The sequence below is a fragment of the Eumetopias jubatus genome, unplaced genomic scaffold (genome assembly GCF_037043125.1).
Source record: "Eumetopias jubatus isolate StellerSeaLion01/CBP00866 unplaced genomic scaffold, mEumJub1_p1.0 scaffold_15, whole genome shotgun sequence".
Taxonomy (NCBI): Eukaryota; Metazoa; Chordata; class Mammalia; order Carnivora; family Otariidae; genus Eumetopias; species Eumetopias jubatus.
In genome coordinates this window covers 41,347,544-41,371,795 of record NW_028274821.1, presented here as the reverse complement: position 1 = coordinate 41,371,795, position 24,252 = coordinate 41,347,544, and the positions used below count along the sequence as shown (strand labels likewise).

General features: G+C 41.4%; 1 protein-coding gene across 4 annotated transcripts in view; it reads left to right on the top strand.

Moving 5' to 3' along the window:
• FREM1 (FRAS1 related extracellular matrix 1) overlaps positions 1 to 24,252 on the top strand; it is a 176,392-nt gene that overhangs the window by 36,085 nt on the left and 116,055 nt on the right. For all 4 annotated transcript variants that reach the window (XM_088018775.1, XM_028107286.2, XM_028107288.2 and 1 more), the window contains 6 exons: positions 1,528 to 1,622; positions 3,954 to 4,255; positions 5,838 to 6,034; positions 15,037 to 15,360; positions 18,596 to 18,704; positions 22,090 to 22,221. In XM_088018775.1, coding sequence (XP_087874901.1) covers positions 1,528 to 1,622; positions 3,954 to 4,255; positions 5,838 to 6,034; positions 15,037 to 15,360; positions 18,596 to 18,704; positions 22,090 to 22,221 — 1,159 coding nt within the window. The remainder of the gene's footprint in view (positions 1 to 1,527; positions 1,623 to 3,953; positions 4,256 to 5,837; positions 6,035 to 15,036; positions 15,361 to 18,595; positions 18,705 to 22,089; positions 22,222 to 24,252) is intronic.

Below are 24,252 nucleotides of genomic sequence, written 5' to 3'. Positions count from 1 at the left end.
GCCGTAAGAAAACATCTCTAGGTTGAACCAGCTTACTGTCATTAAAGTGAGTAATGAGTTAGGAATGTGTGACAATTTAATTATAAAATGTAATTGAAAAGCAGTTGAAGTGGAAAAAAACCAAGGCTAGACAGTAATTAGAAAAGGATTTAGCTCTCCTTTGTTTTAGTTAGTAAATTTATGGACAATTATGGTTGTCGCCTTTTATAAAAGGAAAACATATTATGAAACATAAAGCAGATGTTTCTTTTAACAAAGCAGATTGTCTCTTTATCACCATGACTGTTTGTCAGTGATATGGGGAAGGTCTTTCCTTTATCTCCTTCCTTGTTGTCAATTAAAAAGAGGAACCGATGATGTCTGTGGGAAAAGAAGATCATTTGTATTAGTAATAATGTCTTCTCGAAGGGGACGATGTTGCCTGTAAATGATTGAGCCTGTGACAAGGTGTAGGCCACACACCATGAACTCAACAGTGACGGTGTGCCAATACCTCAAGGGTATTTCTTAACACTCTGCCAAGTCAGGTAGGGCAGAATGAGAATCGTGGTGTGGTTGGGAGAGAAAATTCTTCTTTTGAGAATTAGTGTTCCCAAAATACAACAGTTAGCAATTTCCTTAATAGTTCTGAGTGAGGTGATTGAGTTAATTATAATTTTATTTGAATAGAAGAAATTACCTTTAGCTTGCTATTTGTCTCATCAACCATTTTTTAAAAGATTTTATTTATTTATTAGAGAGAGCATGAGTGGGGGGGCAGGGAGGGAGAAGGGGAGACGGAGAATCAGGCTCCCCACTGAGCAGAGAGCCCTAGGCGGGACTCAATCCCACGATCCCGGGATCATGACCTGGGCTGAAGGCAGATGCTTAACCACCCAAGCACCGCTCATCAACCATTTCTGCCATTAGTAACCAGTAAAGCAGTCTTTTGCAAATGTATGAGAAGCAACTCTGGGTCACGTTTGGCTCTGATCAACCACAACAGTATCCATAGCCAGTGGCTTCATTTTTGAATATAAAAATGCTATTTAGAAAAGAAAGAAATAAAAGGAAAAGAAAAAGATACATAATATAAGTAATACAATGTGTTTGTTGAGGGGTAATGCATGCCTTTTCATGCGTACACGCAGGTAGACCTCTAACTCAGTTGCTATGAACCCCTGAAGGGTGTGGGTGTATTATATTTTGATAAATGGAACCATCGTTTAAATGTACTATAAACTGTAAACAAAGAATCATTTTAAGAGGTAATTACTCCCTACTATATCTGCTTGATCTGCTTGGATTTTCATAGTTTAGATATTCTCACAATAAGACACACCTATATAAGCAGGATGGGAACGGACATGGGGATGGTGTCTCTAGGTGGTGGTGGTTATAACATGCACACACGCACACACGCATGCATACATAGACACACCCCACTAACAGCCCATGATTTCCCCAGGCAGTACTCTATTGCCAGAAAAATCAAATCTTGTACCAATTTTTTTCACATATATTTATCCATTTCTTCACATGAACTAGGTCTTTGACTGCCATTTCCTTCCCAATGAAGTAAAGTATATTCACAATGGTTGCCCGATTCTTGATGAAGACACAGTGAAGCTTAGATTGTACAGGTAAGCAGCACGCATAACCATTCTGTGTACTTCTTAGGGCTTTCTCTATAGATTGATACTAGCATGAGGCTAGTTGCTAGATTCCAAACAAGCAAGTAATCAGTAGAAATTGGGGACCTAAGTAGGTGAGGCAAGAATTGTTGTCTACTTTCAATTATCTTTATTTGTATCATCCATCCTGGAGGCTCTTCTGTGGCAAATTTCTGTCCTGTTCCCCTTTAGAGTTCTTATACAGGTATCTCTGGTGATCCACCTTCCTGCTTATAATGGGAAATGAAAATTACAAAATACAAATTCTTAATGAGAACTAGGAAAATATATTCCAAAATTGAATGATATTCTTTATTATCAGCGGCTTAGTTAATAAGTGGTCGAATATCTTCTAATTGTAAACATATTAAATGATAAAAGTGTTTACAAAATCAATTATAAAGTTAAGTACAGAGTAACTGTGTGAGCCAGCAATTCTAAATATATATGTAAGAGAAACAAAAACCTGTATTTCCCCCCAAACTTGCACACAAATCTTCATTGCAGCATTACTCATAATAGCTAGAAAGTTGAAAGAACCCAACTGATGAATGTATGAACAAAATGTGGGGTATCCATACAATGGAATATCATTCAGCTATAAAATGGGATGAAGTACTGATGCACGCTACAACATGGATGAACCTTGAAACCATCATGTGAAATGGAAGACACCAGACACAAAAGGTCACTTTTCTAGAAAAGGCAAATGCATAAAACACAGAAAGCAGATTAGTGATTGCCAGGGGCTGGGGGAAGGGCAAACGGGGAGTGATTGCTAATGGATATGGATTTCTTTTTGGGGGGATAAAAATGTTCTGGAATTAGGTAGTTGTGATGGTTGCACAACCTTGTAAATATACTAAAAACCACTGAGTTGTATACTTTAAAAAGGTGATTTTTATGGTATGTGAATTATGTCTCAAAAATTAATTTTAAAAATTAAGCTCATGGTTATGGTATTGCTCACTTCATAGAGGTAACTGACAATGCAGTAGGTAGAGTAGGCTTTTTTTTTTTTAAGATTTTATTTATTTATCTGATAGCACAAGCAGGTGGAGCTCTAGGCAGAGGGAGAGGGAGAAGCCGACTCCCCGCTGAGCAGAGAGCCTGACGTGGGGCTCGATCCCAGGACTCTGGGATCATGACCTGAGCCAAAGGCATCTGCCTTCAGATGCTTAACTGACTGAGCCACCCAGGCGCCCCTGGAGGAGGCTTTTAGATAGATTTTTACTTGGTTTTATTGCTGTTATGAATATTTGGCTAAAATATCTTTAGTGCGAATTTCCCTTAAGTACTATACTACTATTGCAAAGAGTTTTATAGAAGACACTAGGACATTGAATTGTTCTATAGACACTTACAATCACCTACTAAAACTCAAGGCCCTATGCTGGGCATAGGGAACACAGATGAGGATGCATGGATTTTTGGTGCTCTTAATCTGATGCAAAATATGGGTAGATAATGGTAATGTGAACAAGTGCTGAAAGTGAGGCTTGAACAAAATGCTGTGCTCAAAAAATGAAATAGTACCCAAGGATTCTTTATCACCAGCATACAGGGCTGTTTGATCTTTCTAAGACTTTAGAGTTAAAAAACTAACGTTGTACAGCTTGCCTGGAAGGGCTGAAAAAACTGGTGGATTCTGGCTTCTCCCACTTCTTCCTTGAGTTTTGAAGGGACAGAGAGGGTGGAGTAGCAGGTGAGAAGGACCAAGTCACAGGAGCTGCTGTTCCTCTTGGTCTTGAGGACATTTGAAATAGAATATTCAGAGATGTTGGAGGCAGAAAATCAGAGAACATGCTTATTCCCCCACTCACCTCTTCAGCCCCTTTGGCAAGCTACTTGGCCTCTCTCTGCCTCAGTTTCCTCCTCTGTAAAATGGAATTAACAGTGTCTCTCAGAGGTTTCTGAAGAGCAAAAAGGTGTTGCTGCTTCAGACACTCCTCACCCTTTCACTCCTGAATCAAAACTCAATCCATAAATTACACAAGCTTGGTACTCTTAAATTATAGATGTGCTAGCAGGGAGACTGTGAGCTCCCAGCTGTCATTATATATCAGCATGGATGGTGGGTTTGAGAGAAGGTGTTGAAAGAAAGCTCATTGGCGTGGGAGATGGCAGAAAAAGGAGTTGACACCAAGATAAAGAGAAGAAAGGAAAAGAACAGAGATTGGGAGTAGAGTATATAACAAAATCCAAATTCTACTCCATAGGTGCATTTTGTAAAGGTCAGTCATTAGCTACTGGAAGTACCTGAGTGCTAGTAAACATTACTTGGCTCTGTTCTCTCCACAGATTTACTGAGACAGATACCTTCACAGAAACCTTTATCCTGCGGGTCTTTCTCCTGGAACCTGACTGTAACATCATCCGTAGGAGTAACAATGTCCTGGAGGTGTCTGAATTCTATGGCCTGTCCAGAGCCATTGATAAGAACCTGCTCAGATTTGATTATGAGAGGACAGCCGGCCTAGAGTGTACAGTCAGGCTGGATCCTGTGGGAAGCCGGCTGCCAGCCCATGGTCAGATGGTCCTGCTGGAACCTCGGCCAGAAAAACCTCGTGGAGATCAGCCACACAGTTTTTTCCCGGAGTCTCGTATGTATGGTGTTCTTTTTTGTTATTGTTGTTGTTTTTTTAAAGATTTATTTATTTATGAGCGAGAGAGGGAGAGAGAATGGCAGAGAGGTAGAGGGAGAAGGGGAGAGAGAATCTCAAACAGACTCCCTGCTGAGCGTGGAGCCTGATGTGGGGCTCGATCTCACGACCCTGAGATCATGACCTGAGCCGAAACCAAGAGTCAGATGCTTAACCGACTGAGCCACCCAGGCACCCCTCATACGTATGTTTTAATACATATCTGATTGTTATTAGAACTGACAAAAACATCTGTTCATAGTCATCTTCCACTGCGAAAGAAATTTTTACTTGATATAATAATTTGTTGCTGGTTGAACAATGTAGGCTGGTGGTTAAGAGTATGGACTTTGGAATCAGTGAGACCTGGGTTTGAAACTGCCTCTGCTCTTTATTTCCTGTGTGATTTTAGGTAAGTTATCTAACCTGGTTAAGCCTCCATAAAATGAGCAAGGATAGTAGCTGCCCCACAAGTTTGTGGCAAGATGGAGTAAATAAGATCACCTGCACAAAGTGGGCTTCACACGGTGTCGGGCCCATAGCAAGTGCTCCCTGATTGTCAGCTGTTATTATTCATAGCGACAATGGCAGTGGTAGTAAGAGTAGGTGGTGTATTTATTAAGTATTTTTTGATTGCAGGTAAGTTTGACGTAGAGCAGGTGGCCGGTAGCCATGGTTTAAATCAGGAGGAGTTGATGGATAATGTTCCTTCTGTTACTCATCTAATCAGTGTATTTTGGGCACCTCCTATGTGCATAATAATGTTCTAGGCACTCTGAAAAGACCAATAATCCCAATCATAGTAGTACCTTGAATTTGGGCAACAATTTACAACTAAAGGCATGCTTGCACATGAGTCCTCCCATTTAGTGTTCACGACCATCTGGTTAAGAAGTAGAATACTCATTTTATACATCAGGGAAATGTACAAAAGGCCACTCAGAAAATAAGTGGCCTCTGGGTATCACCCCACAAGAGTGTAAAATGAAGTTGGGCAGAGAGAGAGAGACTGTTGCAGAGATGATGGTGGTTTTTAGTGGGAGAGAGCAGGTTGGTTCAGGCGGTCAAAGAGTACTCAAAGGAGGGTTTAGTAAAAAGACTAAGGGGACTTGGAGAGGTATCAGGACTCAGGGGTGTGATGAACCCAGTGGGTAGAGAATTTCAGCGAGTAGAACAGCCTTGGAGAGAGTGCATGACAGAGCCGTGGATGTGGACGCTGTGAAGAAAGACCAGCCCAGTGGAAGGCCAGTCGTGACCGAGTGGCCTATTCATCAGGGATGTTCGGTCATTAGAACATGTATTTTATTATTTTTTCTCTCAGTGTAACTTTCAGTGGGCAAGGATCTCAGGAGACAACTGGTCAACCGTTCTTTTCAGGAAAAGAAATTAGGGATTATAGAATAATGCCAACCCCCTCCGTGAATGATTAGAGGGTATGCATGGATATTCCTGAGGCAGTCAGTATCCACGGGGGGGAGGATTGGTTTTTTAATTTTACAATCATGCTCAAGTGACTGTCTTAACTCAGTGCTGTGTGTTCTAGACCTGGGAACAGAGCTGAGATGTCCAGGTGGAAGCTGTGCCCTGGGACTGAAGAAAATGGGAAGTGTCAATGTGAGCTGTGAGGAGTTCTTGTTGATGGGGCTTCGTTATCAACACACGGATCCCCCTTCTCCCAACATTGACTACATCTCTATCCAGCTGGACCTCACAGATGGCAGGAGCAAAATTGTATACAAGGTAGAGTTGGGGGTTATGAGTCTGCGTCCCTAGCTGATCTGCAGCAAGAGAGCCACTTCCATGGGGGTGCTTGTGCTGGCTGCCCTGCCAGGGCCAGTTCCTGAGCTACTGTGGGTGGGACTGCCCAGTGACTCATTAGAACTCCAGAATGTCCGTGTATAATTTCCCTTCCCTGCCTCTCTTCTAGCTCTGCCACCACTAAGGCAATGGAGGAAGGACTGGGGCCATTTACACGCTGCCCTTCTTCCCCCCTCCCTTCAGTATTCTTTAGCTTGTCATTTGGTCTTTTGTAGCACCCTCTCTTTGAGGCTTCATCCCCCCCTTTCTTTGTTAAAACCTCTTTTCACCTGTTAGAGGAAATTAGGGGGCCCACATATCGACTAGACTAGGCCGTGGGAGACTGAGAGCAAGGGGAAACTCAGTCTCAGCATTATGGGTGTAGCAGATTATATTCTATTCACTCTTTTAGACTCTGAGATGGAAGACCAGGTAATCAAGGAGACAGGCCCCCCCGCAAGGCCTCCTCCATCTTTCAGTCTCTTTCAACTCCTCCTGGCTTTCCTCCTATTGATCTCCTCACATTGAAATGAAGGTAGAAGATGAAATCAATTTATATGAAATATTTAACATGCTATTCAACAGATTCATATAATCTATAATTTGTTTTATTTGGGGCAACTGTGTACCTGCTGAAACAGCTTGGATTTTGTGCTGATAAAAGATGATCCAAGATTACATTCATGAAAGACCTCCCTCTTTCAATATTTGACTTCTCACCAGATATCTCCCAAGAAACTCAGATATTGAGCATTGTCACTCCCAAGGAATTGATAAGATAAAAAAAATAAGAAAATGACAAAACAGGATCAGAAAATTTTAGAATTGAGGTTAAAAAAAAAAACTTAGAGATGGTCTGATCAAATTGATTAGGCAAATCACTTGGTGCATTTTAAAGGATAGATTTCTGAGCCTAACATTAATAGCTAAGAGCATGAATGCTGGGCCCTGTTTGCCTGGGTTCAAATGTCTGTTTAACTAGCTATTTGACTTTGGATTTTATGCCTCATTTTAAAAAATCTTAAAATGGGAATAATAGAACCTACTTCTTAGAGTAATTGAGAGAAATAAATGAGATAATACTTATAAAGCAGTTGGCACAAAGCCTGGCACATAATAAGCACTGTGCATATTTTGCCAGTTAAAAAAAGCCACCTGGGGGAAAAAATGGATCATCAACTAGGTTTGGAAACAACTGGCTTAGCCCAAACATCTTGTTGTATATAATGGTGGTCAGAGAAATTGCATACCTTGCCCATACATACACAGCCATTTTATGACTGAGCCAAGACTAATTCCTAGGTCTCCTAACTATTAGTAGATATCTTCTCATCTTTTTGACACAAAAAGATTTTTACTTTTATTTTATTTTATTTTATTTTGAGAGAGAGAGTGAGTGGGGGCAGGCAGGAGGGGGAGCACAAGGAGGAGAGAGAGAATCTCAAGCAGGCTCCATGCTCAATGCAGAGCCTGATGCAGGGCTCGATCTCAGGACCCCAAGATCACCACCCAAGCCGAAATCAAGAGTCAGACACTTAACAGACTGAGCCAGCCAGGCACCCCAAAACTTTCACTTTTATTGACTTCTTAGCTCCATTTAAAAAATTAGACCCATTTTTCTTCCTGACTGATTTTTCTATTTTGCCTCTCTATATTGAGTTAGGGCTTTATTGTTTATATTTTTAGATCAGTTTGGGATTTTCCTCCTTAAAATGACCTTCTTGTTTTATTAATCAACCTACTCCATAGGCAATTTGGCATGTCATAAAACACATTCTTTTATGAATATCAAAGTCATATGTTCACTGCAGAGAATATTTTTTTGAAAAACACACAGAAAACAAAATAAGAAAGCAAAACGAGTTATATTTCTCCCACTTATTACACACACACACACACATACACACACACGGTAAGGAGACATGCACACCAATGTTGGTTTTGTTTTAGGCGACTGAATTTATGCTATATTTGAAGATTTTGAATCTTGTTATTTTATTATTTTTATATGTGTACAGTCTATCCTCCCTCATCAAGTGACATTAAATGACTATTTCATCCATGATTTCTTCTAGATTCTTAAGGTTTTCTTGTTTACATTTGCCCTTTTAATCGATCTGAAATGAATTTTATCATATTGTGAAACACAGGAACCTTTTTTTTCCCAAGTAGTCAAGATTTTCAGCATTATTTGTTGAGTAATGAACCTGTTTCTCATTGATTTTTGATGCTTCTATGGAATAGAAAGATACTATGTATACTATTTCAAGGCTAGCTCTTTTGTTCCTTAGATATACCTCCTTATTTCTGTGCCAGTATCAGTTATTCTAAATATAAAAGGTCAATAATACACTTTAATATTTTACAGGCAAGTTCTTCCTTATCACTTGTCTTCAAAGTTTTCTTATCCATTCTCACCTAATCTTAGTTCTCAATAAAGAATTAAATCATTTATGTTCATTAAAGAAAAGTCCCTAAGTATTTTTATCAGGATTGGATTAAAACTATAAAGTATTTTGGAAATAATTGGAATATTAGAACATTTACCCATTGAGCCTTCTCCTCCAGAAATGAGGGACCTCCCTTCATCTAGGCAAATGTTCTTTGATGTGTTTCTGTAAAATTTGCAGTTTTCTTCATGTAAGTTGAGCACACTTATTAAGTCCAGTCCTAGGCAGTTTGCTTTTGGGAAGTTACTGTGAATAGACACTTTTCCCTCCATTATATCTTCTCTTTGGTTACTGATGATAAATAGGAAAGCTATTTTTTGGTATAATTTTCTTTTATTGGGCTTCTTTCTTGAATTCAATTACTCTAAGAATTTTTCAGTTCTTTGGGCTTTGGAAGACCATAATTATATCTTTCACTAATGATGATAATTTTGTTCCTTCTTTTTCAGTAATTATTCCTCTTATTTTTGCTTTGTTCCCCACTGGTTTGGCCAGAATATTAAATATAATGAATGCTTATAAGAATCCTTGTCTTGTATATTTTATCAATATCAACTGCCCACAGTGTCTTTTTTTTTTAATTTTTAAAATTTAAATTCAATTAACAATGTATTATTAGTTTCAGAGGTAGAATTCAGTAATTCATCAGTCTTATATAACACCCAGTGCTCATTACATCACGTGCCCTCCTTAATGTCCATCAGCCAGTTACCCCATCCCCCCGCAGCAATCCTCAGTTTGTTTCCTGTGATTAAGCGTCTCTTATGGTTTGTCTCCTTCTCTGATTTCATCTTGTTTTACTTTTCCCCTCTCTTCCCCTATGATCCTCTCTTTTGTTTCTTAAATTCCACATATGAGTGGGATCATATGATGACTGTCTTTCTCTGATTGACTTATTTCACTTAGCATAATACCCTCTAGTTCCATCCACATTGTTGCAAATGACAAGATTTCATTTTTTTGATGGCTGAGTAGTATTCCATTGTATATATATACCACATTTTCTTTATCCATTCATCCGTCAATGGACATCTGTGTTCCTTCCATGTTTTGGCTATTGTGGACATTGCTGCTATAAACATTAGGGTTCACGTGCCCCTTTGGATCACTACATTTGTATCTTTTGGGTAAATACCCAGTAGTGTAATTGCTGGGTCGGAGGGTAGCTCTATTTTCAACTTTTTGAGGAGCCTCCATACTGTTTTCCAGAGTGGCTGCACCAGCTTGCATTCCCACCAGCAGTGTAAGAGGGTTTCCTTTTCTCCACATCCTTGCCAACATCTGTCATTTCCTGACTTATTAATTTTAGCCGTTCTGACTGGTGTGTGGTGGTATCTCATTGTGGTTTTGATTGGTATTTCCCTGATGCAGAGTGATGTTGAGCATTTTTTCATGTTTGTTGGCCGTTTGGATGTCTTTTTTGCAGAAATGTCTGTTCATGTCTTCTGTCCATTTCTTGACTGGATTATTTGTTCTTTGGGTGTTGAGTTTGGTAAGTTCTTGATAGATTTTGGATAATAGCCCTTTATCTGATAAGATGTTTGCAAATATTTTCTCCCATTCTGCTGGTTGTCTTTTGGTCAACTGTTTACTTTTTAAATTTTTTTTAATTTTTAAAAATTAACATATAATGTATTATTTGTTTCAGGGGTACAGTTCTGTGATTCATCAGTCTTACACAATTCACAGTGCTCACCATAGCACATACCCTCCCCAGTGTCCATCACCCAGCTACCCCGTCCCGCCCACCCCCCTCTACTCCAGCAACCCTCAGTTTGTTTCCTGAGATTAAGAGTCTCTTCTGGTTTGTCTCCCTCTCAGGTTTCGTCTTGTTTCATTTTTCCCTCACTTCCCCTATGATCCTCTGTCTTGTTTCTCAAATTCCTCATATCAGTGAGATCATATGATACTTGTCTTTCTCTGATTGACTTACTTCACTTAGCATAATACCCTCTAGTTCAATCCATGTTATTGCAAATAGCAAGATTTCATTTTTTTGATGGCTGAGTAGTATTCTGGTGTGTGTGTGTGTGTGTGTATATATATATATATATATATATATGAAACACATCTTTATCCATTCATCTGTCAATGGACATCTAGGTTCTTTCCATAGTTTGGCTATTGTGGACATTGCTGCTATAAACATTGAGGTGCAGGTGCCCCTTTGGATCACTACATTTACTGGGGTAAATACCCAGTAGTGCAATTGCTGGGTCATAGGGTAGCTCTGTTTTCAACTTTTTGGGGAACCTCCTACTGTTTTCCAGAGTGGCTGCACCAGCTTGCATTCCCACCAACAGTGTAGGAGGGTTCCCCTTTCTGCGCATCCCCACCAAAAATTGTCGTTTCCTGACTTGTTAATTTTAGCCATTCTGACTGGTGGGAGGTGCATCTCATTGAGGTTTTGATTTGTATTTGTTCTTTGGGTGTTGAGTTTGGTAAATTCTTGATAGATTTTGGGTACTAGCCCTTTATCTGCTATGTCATTTGCAAATATCTTCTCCCATTCTGTTGGTTGTCTTTTGGTTTTGTTGACTGTTTACTTTGCTGTGCAAAAGCTTTTTATCTTGATGAAGTCCCAATAGTTCATTTTTGCCTCTGTTTCCCTTGCTGATCAATTAAATACTAAAATTGTATTTCCTTTATTTATTTTTAAAATAAATATTTTGCCTTTGTTTCCCTTGCTGTTGGAGACGTGTATAGCTGGAAGTTGTTGCAGCTGAGGTCGAAGAGGTTGCTGGTTATGGGTCTGTTCAGGTTTTCTATTTCTCCCTGTTTCAGTTTTGGTAGTTTATATGTCTCTAGGAATGCATCCATTTCCTCCAGATTGCCTAATATGTTGGCATATAGTTCCTCATAATACAGTCTCATAATTGTTTGTTTTTCTTCGGTGTTGGTTGTGATCTCTCCTCTTTCATTCACGATTTTATTTATTTGGGTCCTTTCTCTTTTCTTTTTGATAAGTCTGGCCAGAGGTTTATCAGTCTTATGAGTTCTTTCAAAGAACCAGCTCCTAGTTTCGTTGATCTGTTCCACTGTTCTTTTGGTTTCTATTTCACTGGCTTCTGTTCTAATCTATTAATTTTCTTCTCCTGCTGGGTTTAGGCTTTATTTGCTGTTCTTTCTCCAGCTCCTTTAGGTGTAAGATTAGGTTGTGTATTTGAGACCCTTCTTGTTTCTTGAGAAAGGCTTGTATTGCTATATACTTCCCTTTAGGACTGCATTTGCTACATCCCAAAGGTTTTGAATAGGTATGTTTCATTTTCATTTGTTTCCATGAATTTTTAAAATTCTTCTTTAGTTTTCTACTTGACCCATTCATTTTTTAGTAGAATGCTCTTTAGCCTCCATGTATTTGAGTTCTTTCCAAATTTCCTCTTGTGATTGAGTTCCTGTTTCAAAGCATTGTGGTCTGAAAATATGCAGGGAATGATCCCAGTCTTTTGGTACCAGTTGAGACTGGTTTGTGACCCAGTATGTGATCTATTCTGGAGAATGTTCCATGTGCACTCGAGAAGAATGTGTATTCTGTTGCTTTAGGATGGAACGCTCTGAATATATCTGTGAAGTCCATCTGGTCCAGTGTGTCATTCAAAGCCCTTATTTCTTTGTTGATCTTCTGCTTAGACAGTCTGTGCATTAGTGAGTGGGGTGTTAAAGTCCCCTACTCTTAATGTTCTTACTGTTCAGCACCAGTCCTTTTATACCATGATTTTCCCATTCTTGAATTTTCAACATTATGACTTTTTATTTATCTTTTATTTTTTAAAGATTTTATTTATTTACTTGACAGAAACACAGCGAGAGAGGAACAAAAGCAGAGGGGGTGGGAGAGGGAGAAGCAGGCTTCCCATGGAGCAGGGAGCCCGATGCGGGGCTCGATTCCAAGACCCTGGGATCATGACCTGAGCCGAAGGCAGACGCTTAACGACTGAGCCACCCAGGCACCCCTACATCACGACTTTTTAAATAAATTTTTTAAAGTAGCCTCCATGTCCAGCGTGGAGCCCAGTGCGGGGCTTGAACTCATAACCTTGAGATCGAGATCTGAGCTGAGATCAAGACTTGAGCAGAGATTAGGAGTCAGATGCTTAACTAACAGAGCCACTCAAGCACCCCTTTAAATAATTTTTTTAAATGGCATGTGAAGAATAGATACTCTGAACCCTGAGATGTCTCAGCGTATTATTAATTTGTCTTCATTAAGCATGCAGTGGGAGGAGAGGGGGTTGATTGTCTTTTCTCTTTCTCTGTTGCACTTCTCTCTTTTGAGTTTTGCTGGCTGGTTTTGGAATTTCTGGTCTTAGGGGGCTTGGTTTGTGCAGAGCACTGGGGAGAGAGGTCTTATTTGATCAGACACTGATGGAATATAACTTCATGCTCTGTAACTCTGGCAAGTGTTTCCAGCTTATTTATCTCCGGGACAATTTTGTGGTTTCTCTGGGGATCTCCCATCCTGGAGGTGGTCTTCTGGTGGATGTCCAGAGGATTCATTTCTAGCCTGAGTATTCACTTGCAATTTCTCCCATAGCTCCTAGGATTATTTCCATCCCCAGCTGCCTGTTTCTGCCTTTCTTTGGCTTCTCACAGATGCCCCCAAAAAGTCAGGGTCCAGGATGACCCCAAACCAACCCTCTGTCCCCTCAGCCCATATGTGGGAGCCCCCATATGTTTTTCCTTGCCACAAACAAAAGCTAGGCAGATCCCAGAAGAGGCACCAGTATTTTCTGCGTCTGGCCCCTTTGCTTCCTCCTGTATGAGCCAAGCATCAGTCCTCTGTATCTCACCTGTAAAAGATACATTTAAGGCTGGCCTCAAGGAAACTTCTGTCCTGACACCCAGGACAAATGTAGCATTGCCCACCTTTCCTCTTCATGCGGTTGGGTGGGGTTGGGGATCGAGGGAGTGACTCAGCACAGCAAAGCACTCTTCTCTACAAATAAATCTTTCTCTTACCCCCCTCAACACTTTTCTGTTCTTGTAGTGGGTGAGAGGGTTCTAGACCAGTTCCAGACAATTTGCTTTGTAAATACTGCCTATAGTATCGGTGTCACATTCACTTTGAAATCTGATATCTCTTTCATTGGAACTTCAGTTGAGACCAAACCAAAAAGAATTCTGTTTTTATCATTTCGTTACATACAGATTACAACTTCTAGTCCAATATCCAGCGTTCTGCATATTGTATGTGACTCTTATTGTTCAGGGTCATTCTTAACAATGCGAAACACCAAATCCCATGATAACCAGCATCTCTTGCTTTGAGGATTCTTCCTCATAGCACCTGTTGACACCTCAGATCTCAAGATGCAATTTCCTGGTTTCTCTGGAGATCCCCATTATTGGGGCTGCTTGCTAATAGCTCTCTCATTTGAGGGTACATTTCTAACCTGTTTGGTAGCTTTCAGTTTTAATTACCTACTCATCACCTGGGGACTCAGGGTCTTAACTAACTGGACAGCTGAACCACCATCCTTCAGTTGCATGAGTACTGAGTTATGGAGACATTTTCCTTCATCCTGCCTTTGCCCTCTTTCAAACCACATGGCAGGAAGTGGGCAGGGTGGCCGGAGGAGGTAGGTGGGGTATGCCAGACACTGCTAAGTGCTTTACTTTGGCTATCTCATTTAATCCTCACTTATTACTTGGGGGTCCAGCATTTGCATTTTACAAATAGGGGGAAAAGGCTTAGGAGTTAAATAGCTTGTTTAAAATCACACAAATCATAAGTGCTGGAAATAGAATCAAAAGGACGGTTCCTTCTGATGCCAAAACGAATGTCCACTTTCAATCCTGGCTACATATTAGAGTCACCAGGGAGCTTTTAAAAATACCAGTTTTCTGGTCCCTTTTTGCAACCATTTTTTTTTATTATGTTAATCACCATACATTACATCATTAGTTTTTGACATAGTGTTCCATGATTCATTGTTTGCATATAACACCCAGTGCTCCATGCAGAACGTGCCCTCCTTAATACCCATCACCGGGATAACCCATCCCCCCCCTCCCCTCTAGAACCCTCATTTGGTTTTTCAGAGTCCATAGTCTTTCATGGTTCGTCTCCCCCTCCGAATTCCCTCCCTTCATTCTTCCCCTCCTGCTATCTTCTTCTTCTTCTTCTTTTTTTTTTTTTTTAACATATAATGTATTATTTGTTTTGGGGGGTACAGGTCTGTGATTCAACAGTCTTACACAATTCACAGCGCTCACCATAGCACATACCCTCCCCAATGTCTATCACCCAGCCACCCCATCCCTCCCACCCCCCACCACTCCAGCAACCCTCAGTTTCCCTTTTTTGCAAGAATTAAATTAGAACCTGTGGAGATGGAGCTCAGGCATCAGTATGTGTTTAAAACTCTCCAGTGATTCTAATGTGCAGCCAGGTTTCAGGTCACTGCCAGACACACCATCTACATACTATTAACCATGTATGTGATAGCTTCATTCATATTGTTTCCCCTCCGTATTTTCTTTCCCCTTCAAAAGTCAGAGAGTGCGTGGTTGCCCGTCTATATCAGAGCTGGCTTTCCTAATCAGATTCCAAGGGCCGCGTTCATGGCCATGTTAATTCTGGAAGTGGATCAGTTCATCCTGACCTCCTTGACTACATCCGTCCTGGACTGTGAAGAGGATGAGACCCCTAAGCCCTTGCTGGTGTTCAACGTTACGAAAGCCCCGCCCCAGGGCTACGTGACTCATCTGTGGGATCACACCAGACCGGTCTCCTCGTTCACCTGGAAAGATCTGAGTGACATGCAGATAGCCTACCAGCCACCGAACAGCAGCTATTCTGCGCGGAGACATTACGAGGTAGGAAGAAAGGGAGACAAAGCGACTGGCCCGTCTGCTATCCACAGAGTTACTGAAGAGGCAGGCCACTTCCCTGCACCTTCAGGTTAGTTTGCATGTCAGTGCCTCAGAAGAGAATCAATCACTGTCGATCTAGATGCAGATTCAAATGCCTAGAGGAGCCGCTGGTGATGCCAATGAGCAAACCCGCCTGGGGGGAGACGGTGGGGAGTGGAAGAAAGAGCTGACAATTTCAGAGGCCGCTGCATTGGAGCGCTAGTGATTGCCGTCCTGTGTGAATACAATTTGGGGTAGCCTTAGCTCTTATTCTTCAGAGGACTTGGAAATCTGTAAGTGTTTTGTAAAAATGTTTCAATTTTTAAATACAGAGTACATATTAAAGGTTCTAAAGCATATTGTGCCAGCTACAAAATACTTCTGAGGGCCACATTTGGCCCAGAGCTCACCAGTTTAAGAACTCTTTTGTCCTTGACGGTCTACTCTGCCTGGCATAGACCATGGAATTTAGAGATGACTTTGTCTGCAATCCTTTCATTAACAAAGTCTTTTTATTTTAAAGATTTATTTATTCATTTGAGAGAGATAGAGAGCACAAGTGGGAGGGGCAAGGGAAGGGAGAGAGAATCTCAAGTAGACCTTGTGCTGAGTGTGGAGCCCCATGCGGGACTCGATCCTGTGACCTTGAGATTATCATTTGAGCTGAAACCAAGAGTCGGACACTCAACCCACTGTGCCACCCAGGCATCCCTCATTAATAAATTCTGTTATTCCTGGGGCACCTGGGTGGCTCAGTTGTTAAGTGTCTGCCTTCGGCTCAGGTCATGATCCTGGGGTCCTGGGATCGAGCCCCGCATCGGGCTCTCTGCTCTGCAGGAAGCCTGCTTCTCCCTCTCCACTCCCCCTGCCTGTGTTCCTTCTCTCTCTGTCTCTCTCTCTCTGTCAAATAAATCAAATCTTTAAAAAAATAAATCTTATTATTCCTTTTTGTTTGGATGACTGTTTTACTGGGATCCTTGATTTTAATGAATAACGCCGACTCAGGATAGTCCCCTTCCTGACTAATCTAAGTACCTTTGGCTCCTATTCCAGCCTCTTTCCTCTAATTTTGTTTTGGATGGGAGTTGAGAACAGCTGGTGACAGTCTTCACAAACTTACAGACCTACCAGCAAGTTGATTCAAATAGGATGGAATGTTTAAATGAGCAAATTGATACAGACTTGACTTCAGGTTTATTAAGGAAAATGAGTGTGCCTGGTGTTCCAAATTGTCCTTCATCTAATTTAAGCATTTTCAGCATTTAGCCTCCAGGGCAGACAAAAGACTTCAGACTGTAAATGCCATGCTTTTGCCCTTTCCTTTTCTTTTTTCTTTTCTTTTCTTTTCTTTTCTTTTCTTTTCTTTTCTTTTCTTTTCTTCATAATAGTAAGTGGCAGCTGTTTTTTTTTTTTTTTCTTTCTTCCTCTCGCCTCCCATGCCTTCCATATTATAAAGTAATTTCTCATTCGATGCCCAGTTTTACCTTGAACTCATAAATAAAGCACAGCTACTCTGGCTGCTTCCTGTGTGTCTTTTCTGGGATCATATAATGTAATCTTAAAGCAGAACCTGTTCAAATGTGTCATTTTGCCGTTGTTGTTAGAAGGTGACTCTCAATTTTCTTAATGGAGATTAGGTGCTTTGCAGATTACATGGGCTGGAAGCCCTGGGCTCAGTCAGCCACCTGGGGTGGAACCCCTGAGGGCAGAGCAATGTCCAGGGCTCCTGAAGCTAGCTGAACCTTCCCTGCACTGTAATGTCAAGGCGGTCCATTCTTTCAGCCATGAAAATTCAAGCTCATTTTACTAGGTACTCTGTTGGTTTGAGAACAGTGTTTCTTAGTGAGCATGTGACCTACAATTTCATATGGCTCAACCTAATAGATATTTACCTTACACCTCCAAAACACATCCCTACTGGGTTATGGTTCCATTTTTAGTCTGTTACTGTGGCAGCCTGGAATCTGTTTCTTTTGTGAGGTACTATTTGCTGATATGTTGCCGTTTGATAATTTATGCTCTCTAATGGACCAAATGGACATTCGATGTCAAATGGACATTCTTCAAGAATGGGCATGTGCCTTGCATTTCTGTCTTATAAATCATCCTTCCCTGTCAGCACCTGGTGCAATGTGTGCATAATACATAATACATAATAAGGTTCTAAACTTAATGGGGCACCTGGGTGGCTCAGTTGGTTAAGCATCTGCCTTTGGCTCGGGTCATGATTCCGGGGTCCTGGGATTGAGCCCTGTGTCGGGCTCCCTGCTCAGTGGGGAGCCTGCTTCTCCCTCTGCACCCTCCACCCCCTGCTCGTGCTCTCTCTCATGCTTTCTCAAATAAATAAAATATTTTTAAAAACTTCTCATATAGCCCCATTTATTAGCTATGGATTTCATGGAAGCAAATACAATCTGGATATTTAAAAATATGTTTGGAGAGATAGATGCCTGTAAGACCAGGGCTCTTAAAAGCAGCACCATTGGCAATTTGCACTGGATAATTCTTTGTTGTGGGGGCTGTCTCGTGCATGGAAGTAATAGGAACATCCCTGGCCTCCATCCTCTGTTTAGTGGCCAGTAGTACCGCCCACCATACATACCCATTCGTGAGACCCAAAATATCTCCAGACATTCCCAAATGTCCCCTGGGGGAACAAAGTCCCCTTAGTTAAGATGCACTTCTCTAGACCCTATACCTTTGAGAGAGAATTGAGTGGTCTGATGCTGGTCTCCTGAGCAATTGCAGGGACCTTCTTCAGCATATTTGTTTATTTCAGGTTAAAAGCTTCTTTCATGGAGAGGAAAATTTAAAAATACTGTTAACTAAGGAACAAAATCTAGAGCCTGAAAACGTGAGATCAGGCTGTCAAAAATGAGATCAGGTGGGGCGCCTGGGTGGCTCAGTCAGTTAAGCATCTAACTCTTGATTTTGGTTCAGATTGTGATCTCAGGGTTGTGAGACTGAGCCCCGCATGGGGCTCCACCCTCCCCAGGGAGCCTGCCTCTCTCCCTCTGCCCCTCCCCCTGCACAACCCCGTCTCTAAAATAAATAAATGAATCTTTAAGAAAAATGACATCAGGGAACAGCAGAAACCTAAATCTGTTTTGCCTCCATCTGTGGTGTCTGCCCCAGGAATAATGGTATTTTATGTTATAAATTGTCAATGTGTGATTCTTATACAACGGTTTGTTTACAGGTGGAGGTGGAGGTTTATGACTTCTTCTTCGAAAGGAGTGCACCTATCACCGTCCACATCTCCATCAGAACAGCAGATACAAATGCCCCCCGAGTGTCCTGGAACACAGGTGAAGCTCCGTGTAGGGCATCAAGCTACAGAACCCTGAAGGGAGGACGGGAAATTATATGGGTCAGGAAAGAAAGGTCGTTCCTTCCCATTTCGTGCATGAGGCAACTGAAACCCAGACCAATGAAGGCAATCAGAGAGTTGTTTTTGTTTTGTTTTGTTTTTCCTACCAGCAGGGTGAGAAATTTAAATGCAGGATTCCTGTGTGGTGAAGCCAAGTTTTTCCTCTGGAGGAACTAAGCCAGAAGGAACACCTTTCAACTGAATGAGGCCAAAAAGTGACTATTTGTGATATTGAGCTATAATTGGACAGAGAGAGAAAAGGTCTCCAACTCTGACTGTTCAGAGGAGGGAAGGAAGATGTAGACTAATTCATTGTCCTGTTTTTAGGACATGCAAGGAAACCATCATACGTGAATAAAGAGCTTCAATTGCTTTATTTATTGTAAAAGAAGGTCACTTCTGAGTGGTCTTTAATGCAATGTATATATTTAGAGCAGATGTAAACGTGGAATGTAAATGAAGATTTTTTCCTTTCCCACTGATAGCATTCAAAACATACTTACAAGTAGTGGTTGTAGGTTCTGTTAAGGGGAAAATATCTCTGATTTAAATCCTCAAGTGGTGGCCTAGACTTGTCAGTGTGTGTGTGTGTGTGTGTGTGTGTGTGTGTGTGTGTGTGTGTGTAAGCCCTTGCACGCAGGCACACACACACGGGTTTGTACGTGTGTGAGTTTCAGTTGTGAGGAGAACATTGGTTGAGCAGTCTTGCTGCTTTTATGTCCCACTCTACTTCTGTTAGAGGGATAATGAAAGAAAAGAAGGATTTGATAACCTGAAGTTTAGTGAGAATCACATATTAAGCGGATTATTGCTTGAGTGTAGAGATTTAATAGTCTGTGTAATCTGTGAAAGTTTGTTAAGAGAGCTCGAAATCTGGTTTTGGCTACTTTGGACGTGAGAATCTTTTTTAAAATGAATTTTTACTTATTATGAACTTAATATATGTTCATCATGGAAAACTTGGAAAGTACATTAAACAATAACTTGAATGAATGGATAACAATAATGATAATAATAATGAATGGATAGTAATGAATAAATGAATGAAACAGTAATGAATGAATAATACCATTTATTACTCCACCACGAAGACAGAACCACTGTTAATATTTTGCTATCTATACTTCTAGTCTTGCTTGCTCTTCTGCTGTGTCCCATGATGCCTTGTACTATGCTGTACCACACACTCTTGGCTTCAAAACCCTTATTACCAGTCACAGAGATTTTTTTTTTTTAATTTTATTTTAAGTGGGCTCCACGCCCAGCGTGGAACCCAATGCAGGGCTTGAACTCACGACCCTGAGGTCAAGAGCTGAGCCAAGACCAAGATTTGGACACTTAACTGACTAGACCACTCAGGCGCCCCTCACAGAGATTCTTTATATGTGCTTGTCCTCCCTCTCTTCTTTCCTCCCTTCCTTCTTTCCTTTTTTCCTCCCTCCCTCCTTTCTTCCTCTCTCTCTGTCTCTCTCTCCAGACTGTGTATCTTATCCCAGGTTTCCTAGTCAGCAGCCCTTGAGGCAGGTCAAGTAAATTAACCCTATACTGCAAACAAGAATGAGAGGGAAAGGCAGTTGTGGGAAACAGATAAAAAGGTGGCGTGACTAAGCTGATGAGGAAGTGAGGTTGGCTGCTATGTTGGGCTGGTGTCTCCTTGAGACCGAGCCACTGTGTGTGGGTGGAGTCAGAGGTGGGCTGGGGAAAATGTGAATGGTCTCTCTCTTAGCTCCTTCCCATCTCCTGGCTCACTGTGGTCAGTTTGCCTCCCTGGAGCTCAGCTCCCCACATGTCCATGATGAGCTGCCTGACCCCTCTTTGCGGCTGCTACAGAAACTCCCTTGATCCCCTGGTGTAGGACTTGGCCGTGGTCACAAAGGTAGGGCATGCCACAAGCTGGCCCTTGCCCAAGAGGACGGTTGAGGTAACCAGCCACATACCAGAAGATGAGGCAATGGTGGCAGCCGGGACTTTACAGTTGTGGGGACTATGGGGACCCTCATGGGGCTGCTGCTGTGAGAGGGCAGGCACGTGGTCACGGCCGGGTGGGGGGTGGGTGGCAGGGGAAGCTGGGCAGGTTTGAATGGGAGCGTCATCTGGTCCACCAGTACCCTGCCTTTAAGTTTTATCAACTTGTTTCCCTAAAAAGTTTTGCTCCCATTTAAGATTCTTTGCAATCTGTCAGCTCCTGGATCTTCTGAATAATGGGAATGGTTGGTGATGCTCTCAGCTCCCTGTTTTTCACTGGAGTGTTCTGTCCAGGATCTATATTCTTGCTGCTCTGAGCAGCACTTTCCCTCTCTCCCTAGATTTCCTCCAGCATGCTGGGTCCAAGGAGAAGGTTTTATTCCATTTCCTCTAGTTACAAAAGTCCCTTCTTTATTAGAGCCTAGAATAAAATTCAGCCCTCATTGCGGTGTCAGACACTTCATGTCTAATACCGTTAAACACTCCCTTAGCAGAGTAGCTCCGTATTTGCACAGTTACCCACTTTACATTCTCTGTCCTGCGAGCTACTCTTGCACTCCCAACTTATATGGAAAAGCTCTTCTGATTCTTTTGCCCGCTTAAAATATCTAGATGTCATCTTTGAAAAATTCCTTGTGGACATTTTTGAACAAGAGACTACCATGAACATAACATCCATTCTTTCCTTTATTTATTTTCTGGCACCACCATGCCTCCAATGGATATATAAGGAACCAGTTGTCAGATTGGGGTTAATAGTATTAAAAGTAGAAATATTACAGGGCGCCTCAGTAGCTCAGTCGGTTAGGTGTCTGTCTTTGACTCGGATCATGGTCCTAGGGTCCTGGGATCGAGCCCCGAGTCGGGGATCCCTGCTCAGTGGGGAGCCTGTTTCTCCCTCTCCCACTCCCCTTGCTTGTGTTTTCTCTCTCCCTTTCTCTTTCTCTGTCAAATAAATAAAATCTTAAAAAAAGTAGAAATATTACTAAAAATATGGGGTGCCTGGGCAGCTCAGTCGGTTAAGCGTCTGACTCTTGGTTTCAGCTCAGGTCATGTCCTCAGGGTCATAAGATCAAGCCCCGCATTGGGTTCCATGCTGAGCATGGAGTCTGCTTGAGTTTCCCACTCCCTCTCCCTCTGCCCCTCCCCTCTGCACTCTCTCTCCTTCAGCTAAATGAATAAATCTTAAAAAAAGAAATATTACTAAAAATAAAAGCTGAATTCAAATTTCTTGAAAAGCTTTTAAAGATACAATTTTCAGCTAGTTTCGTGAATGAAAATTCATTAATCTTGTCTTAAAGTAGGCATGTTGGCATGTCACAGAACTTTCTAGGGCACTTTTCTGTTTTCTCTTGTAGGTCTGAGTCTTCTAGAGGGGCAGTCTCGGGCCATCACTTGGGAACAGTTTCAGATTGTCGACAATGATGACATCCACGCTGTCCAGCTGGTCACCGTGGGCGGCCTGCAGCATGGACGGCTTACACTAAGAGGTGAAAGATCAGTCTCTCCGACCTAGAAGAGAACCTGAGAAGTATTTTCTCCAAAGGCAGATCATATTTGACAGGATGTACATAGCATCTCTTGGGCCTCATTTCTTTCTCTCTCTCTTTTTTTAAGTTTTTATTTAAATTCTAGTTGGTTAACATATAATGTGATACTGGTTTCAGAAGTAGAATTTAATGATTCATCACTTCCATACAACACCCAGTGCTGATCACAACAAGTGCCTTCCTTAATACCCATCACCCATTTAGCCCATCCCCCACCCACCTCCCCTCCGTTAATCCTGTTTGTTCTCTATAGTTAAGAGTCTCTTATTGTTTGCTTCCCTCTCTCCTTTTTTCCCCTCCCCCACGTTCATCTGTTTTATTTCTTAAATTCCACATATCAGTGAAATCATATGGAATATGTCTTTCTCTGACTGACTTATTTTGCTCAGCATAAAACACTCTAGTTCTATCCATGTCCTTGCAAATGGCAAGATCTCATCCTTTTTGATGGCTGAGTATTATTCCATTATATATATGTATATACCACAACTTCTTTATCCATTCATCAGTCAATGGACATTTGGGCTCTTTCCATAATTTGGCTATTGTTGATAATGCTGCTATAAACATTGGGGTGCATATACCTTTTCAAATCAGTATTTTTGTATCCACTGGGTAAATACCTAGTAGTGCAATTGCTGGGTTATGGGGGTAGTTCTATTTTTAACTTTTTGAGGAAACTCCATACTGTTTTCCAAATTGGCTGCACCAGTTTGCATTCCCACCAACAGTGTAAGAGGGTCCCCGTTTCTCTGCATCCTTGCCAACATCTGTTGTTTCCTGTGTTGTTCATTTTAGCCATGCTGTCAGATGTGAGATGATATCTCATTGGAGTTTTGATTTGTATTGGTGATGAGAGATGTTGAGTATCTTTTCATGTGTCTGTTGGCCATTTGTATGTCTTCTTTGGAAAAATGTCTATTCATGTCTTCTGCCCATTTCTTAAGTGGATTATTGGTTTCTTGCTAAGTTTGCTAAGTTCTTTGTAGATATTGGCTACTAACCCCTTATCTGATATGTCATTTGGATATCTTTTCCCATTCCGTAGGTTGCCTTTTAGTTTTGTTATTTCCTTCACTGTGCAGAAGCTTTTTATCTTGATGAAGTCCCAATGGTTCATTTTTGCCTTTGTTTCCCTTGCCTGTGGTGACATATTTTGTGAGAAGTGCTGTGGCCACGGTCGAAGAGGTTACTGCCTGTGTTCTCTAGGATTTTGATTGTTTGTGTCGTCTAGGTATTTCATCCATTTTGTTTATTTATTTATTTTTTAAGATTTTTATTTATTTGACAGAGTGAGAGAGAGAACACAAGCAGGAGGAGTGGGAGAGGGAGAAGCAGGCCTCCCGCCGAACAGGGAGCCCGTGCGGGGCTCGATCCCAGGACCCCAGGACCATGACCTGAGCCAAAGGCAGATGCCTGATGACTGAGCCACCCAGGCACCCCTCATCCATTTTGAATTCATTTTGGTGTATGGTGTAAGAAAGTGGTCCAGTTTCATTCTTTTGCATGTTACTGTCCCGTTTTCCCAACACCATTTGTTGAAGAGACTGTCTTTTTTCTTTGGACATTCTTTCCTGCTGTTTTGACATTGGACATTCTTTCCTGCTTTGTTGGAGATTCTTTCTTGTTTGGACATTCTTTCCTGCTTTATTGAATATTAGTTGACCATAGAGTTGAGGGTCCATTTCTAGATTCTCTATTCTCTATTCTGTTCCATTGATCTATGTGTCTGTTTTTGTGCCAGTACCATACTGTCTTGATGATGACAGCTTTGTAATAGAGCTTGAAGTCCGGAATTGTGATGCCTCCAGCTTTGTTTTTCTTTTTCAAGATTGCTTTGGCTATTCGGGGTCTTTTATGATTCCATACACATTTTTAGGATTGTTTGTTCTAGCTCTGTGAAAAATGCTGGTGGTATTTTGATGGGGATTGCATTAAATACGTTGATTGCTCTGGGTAGCATAGACATTT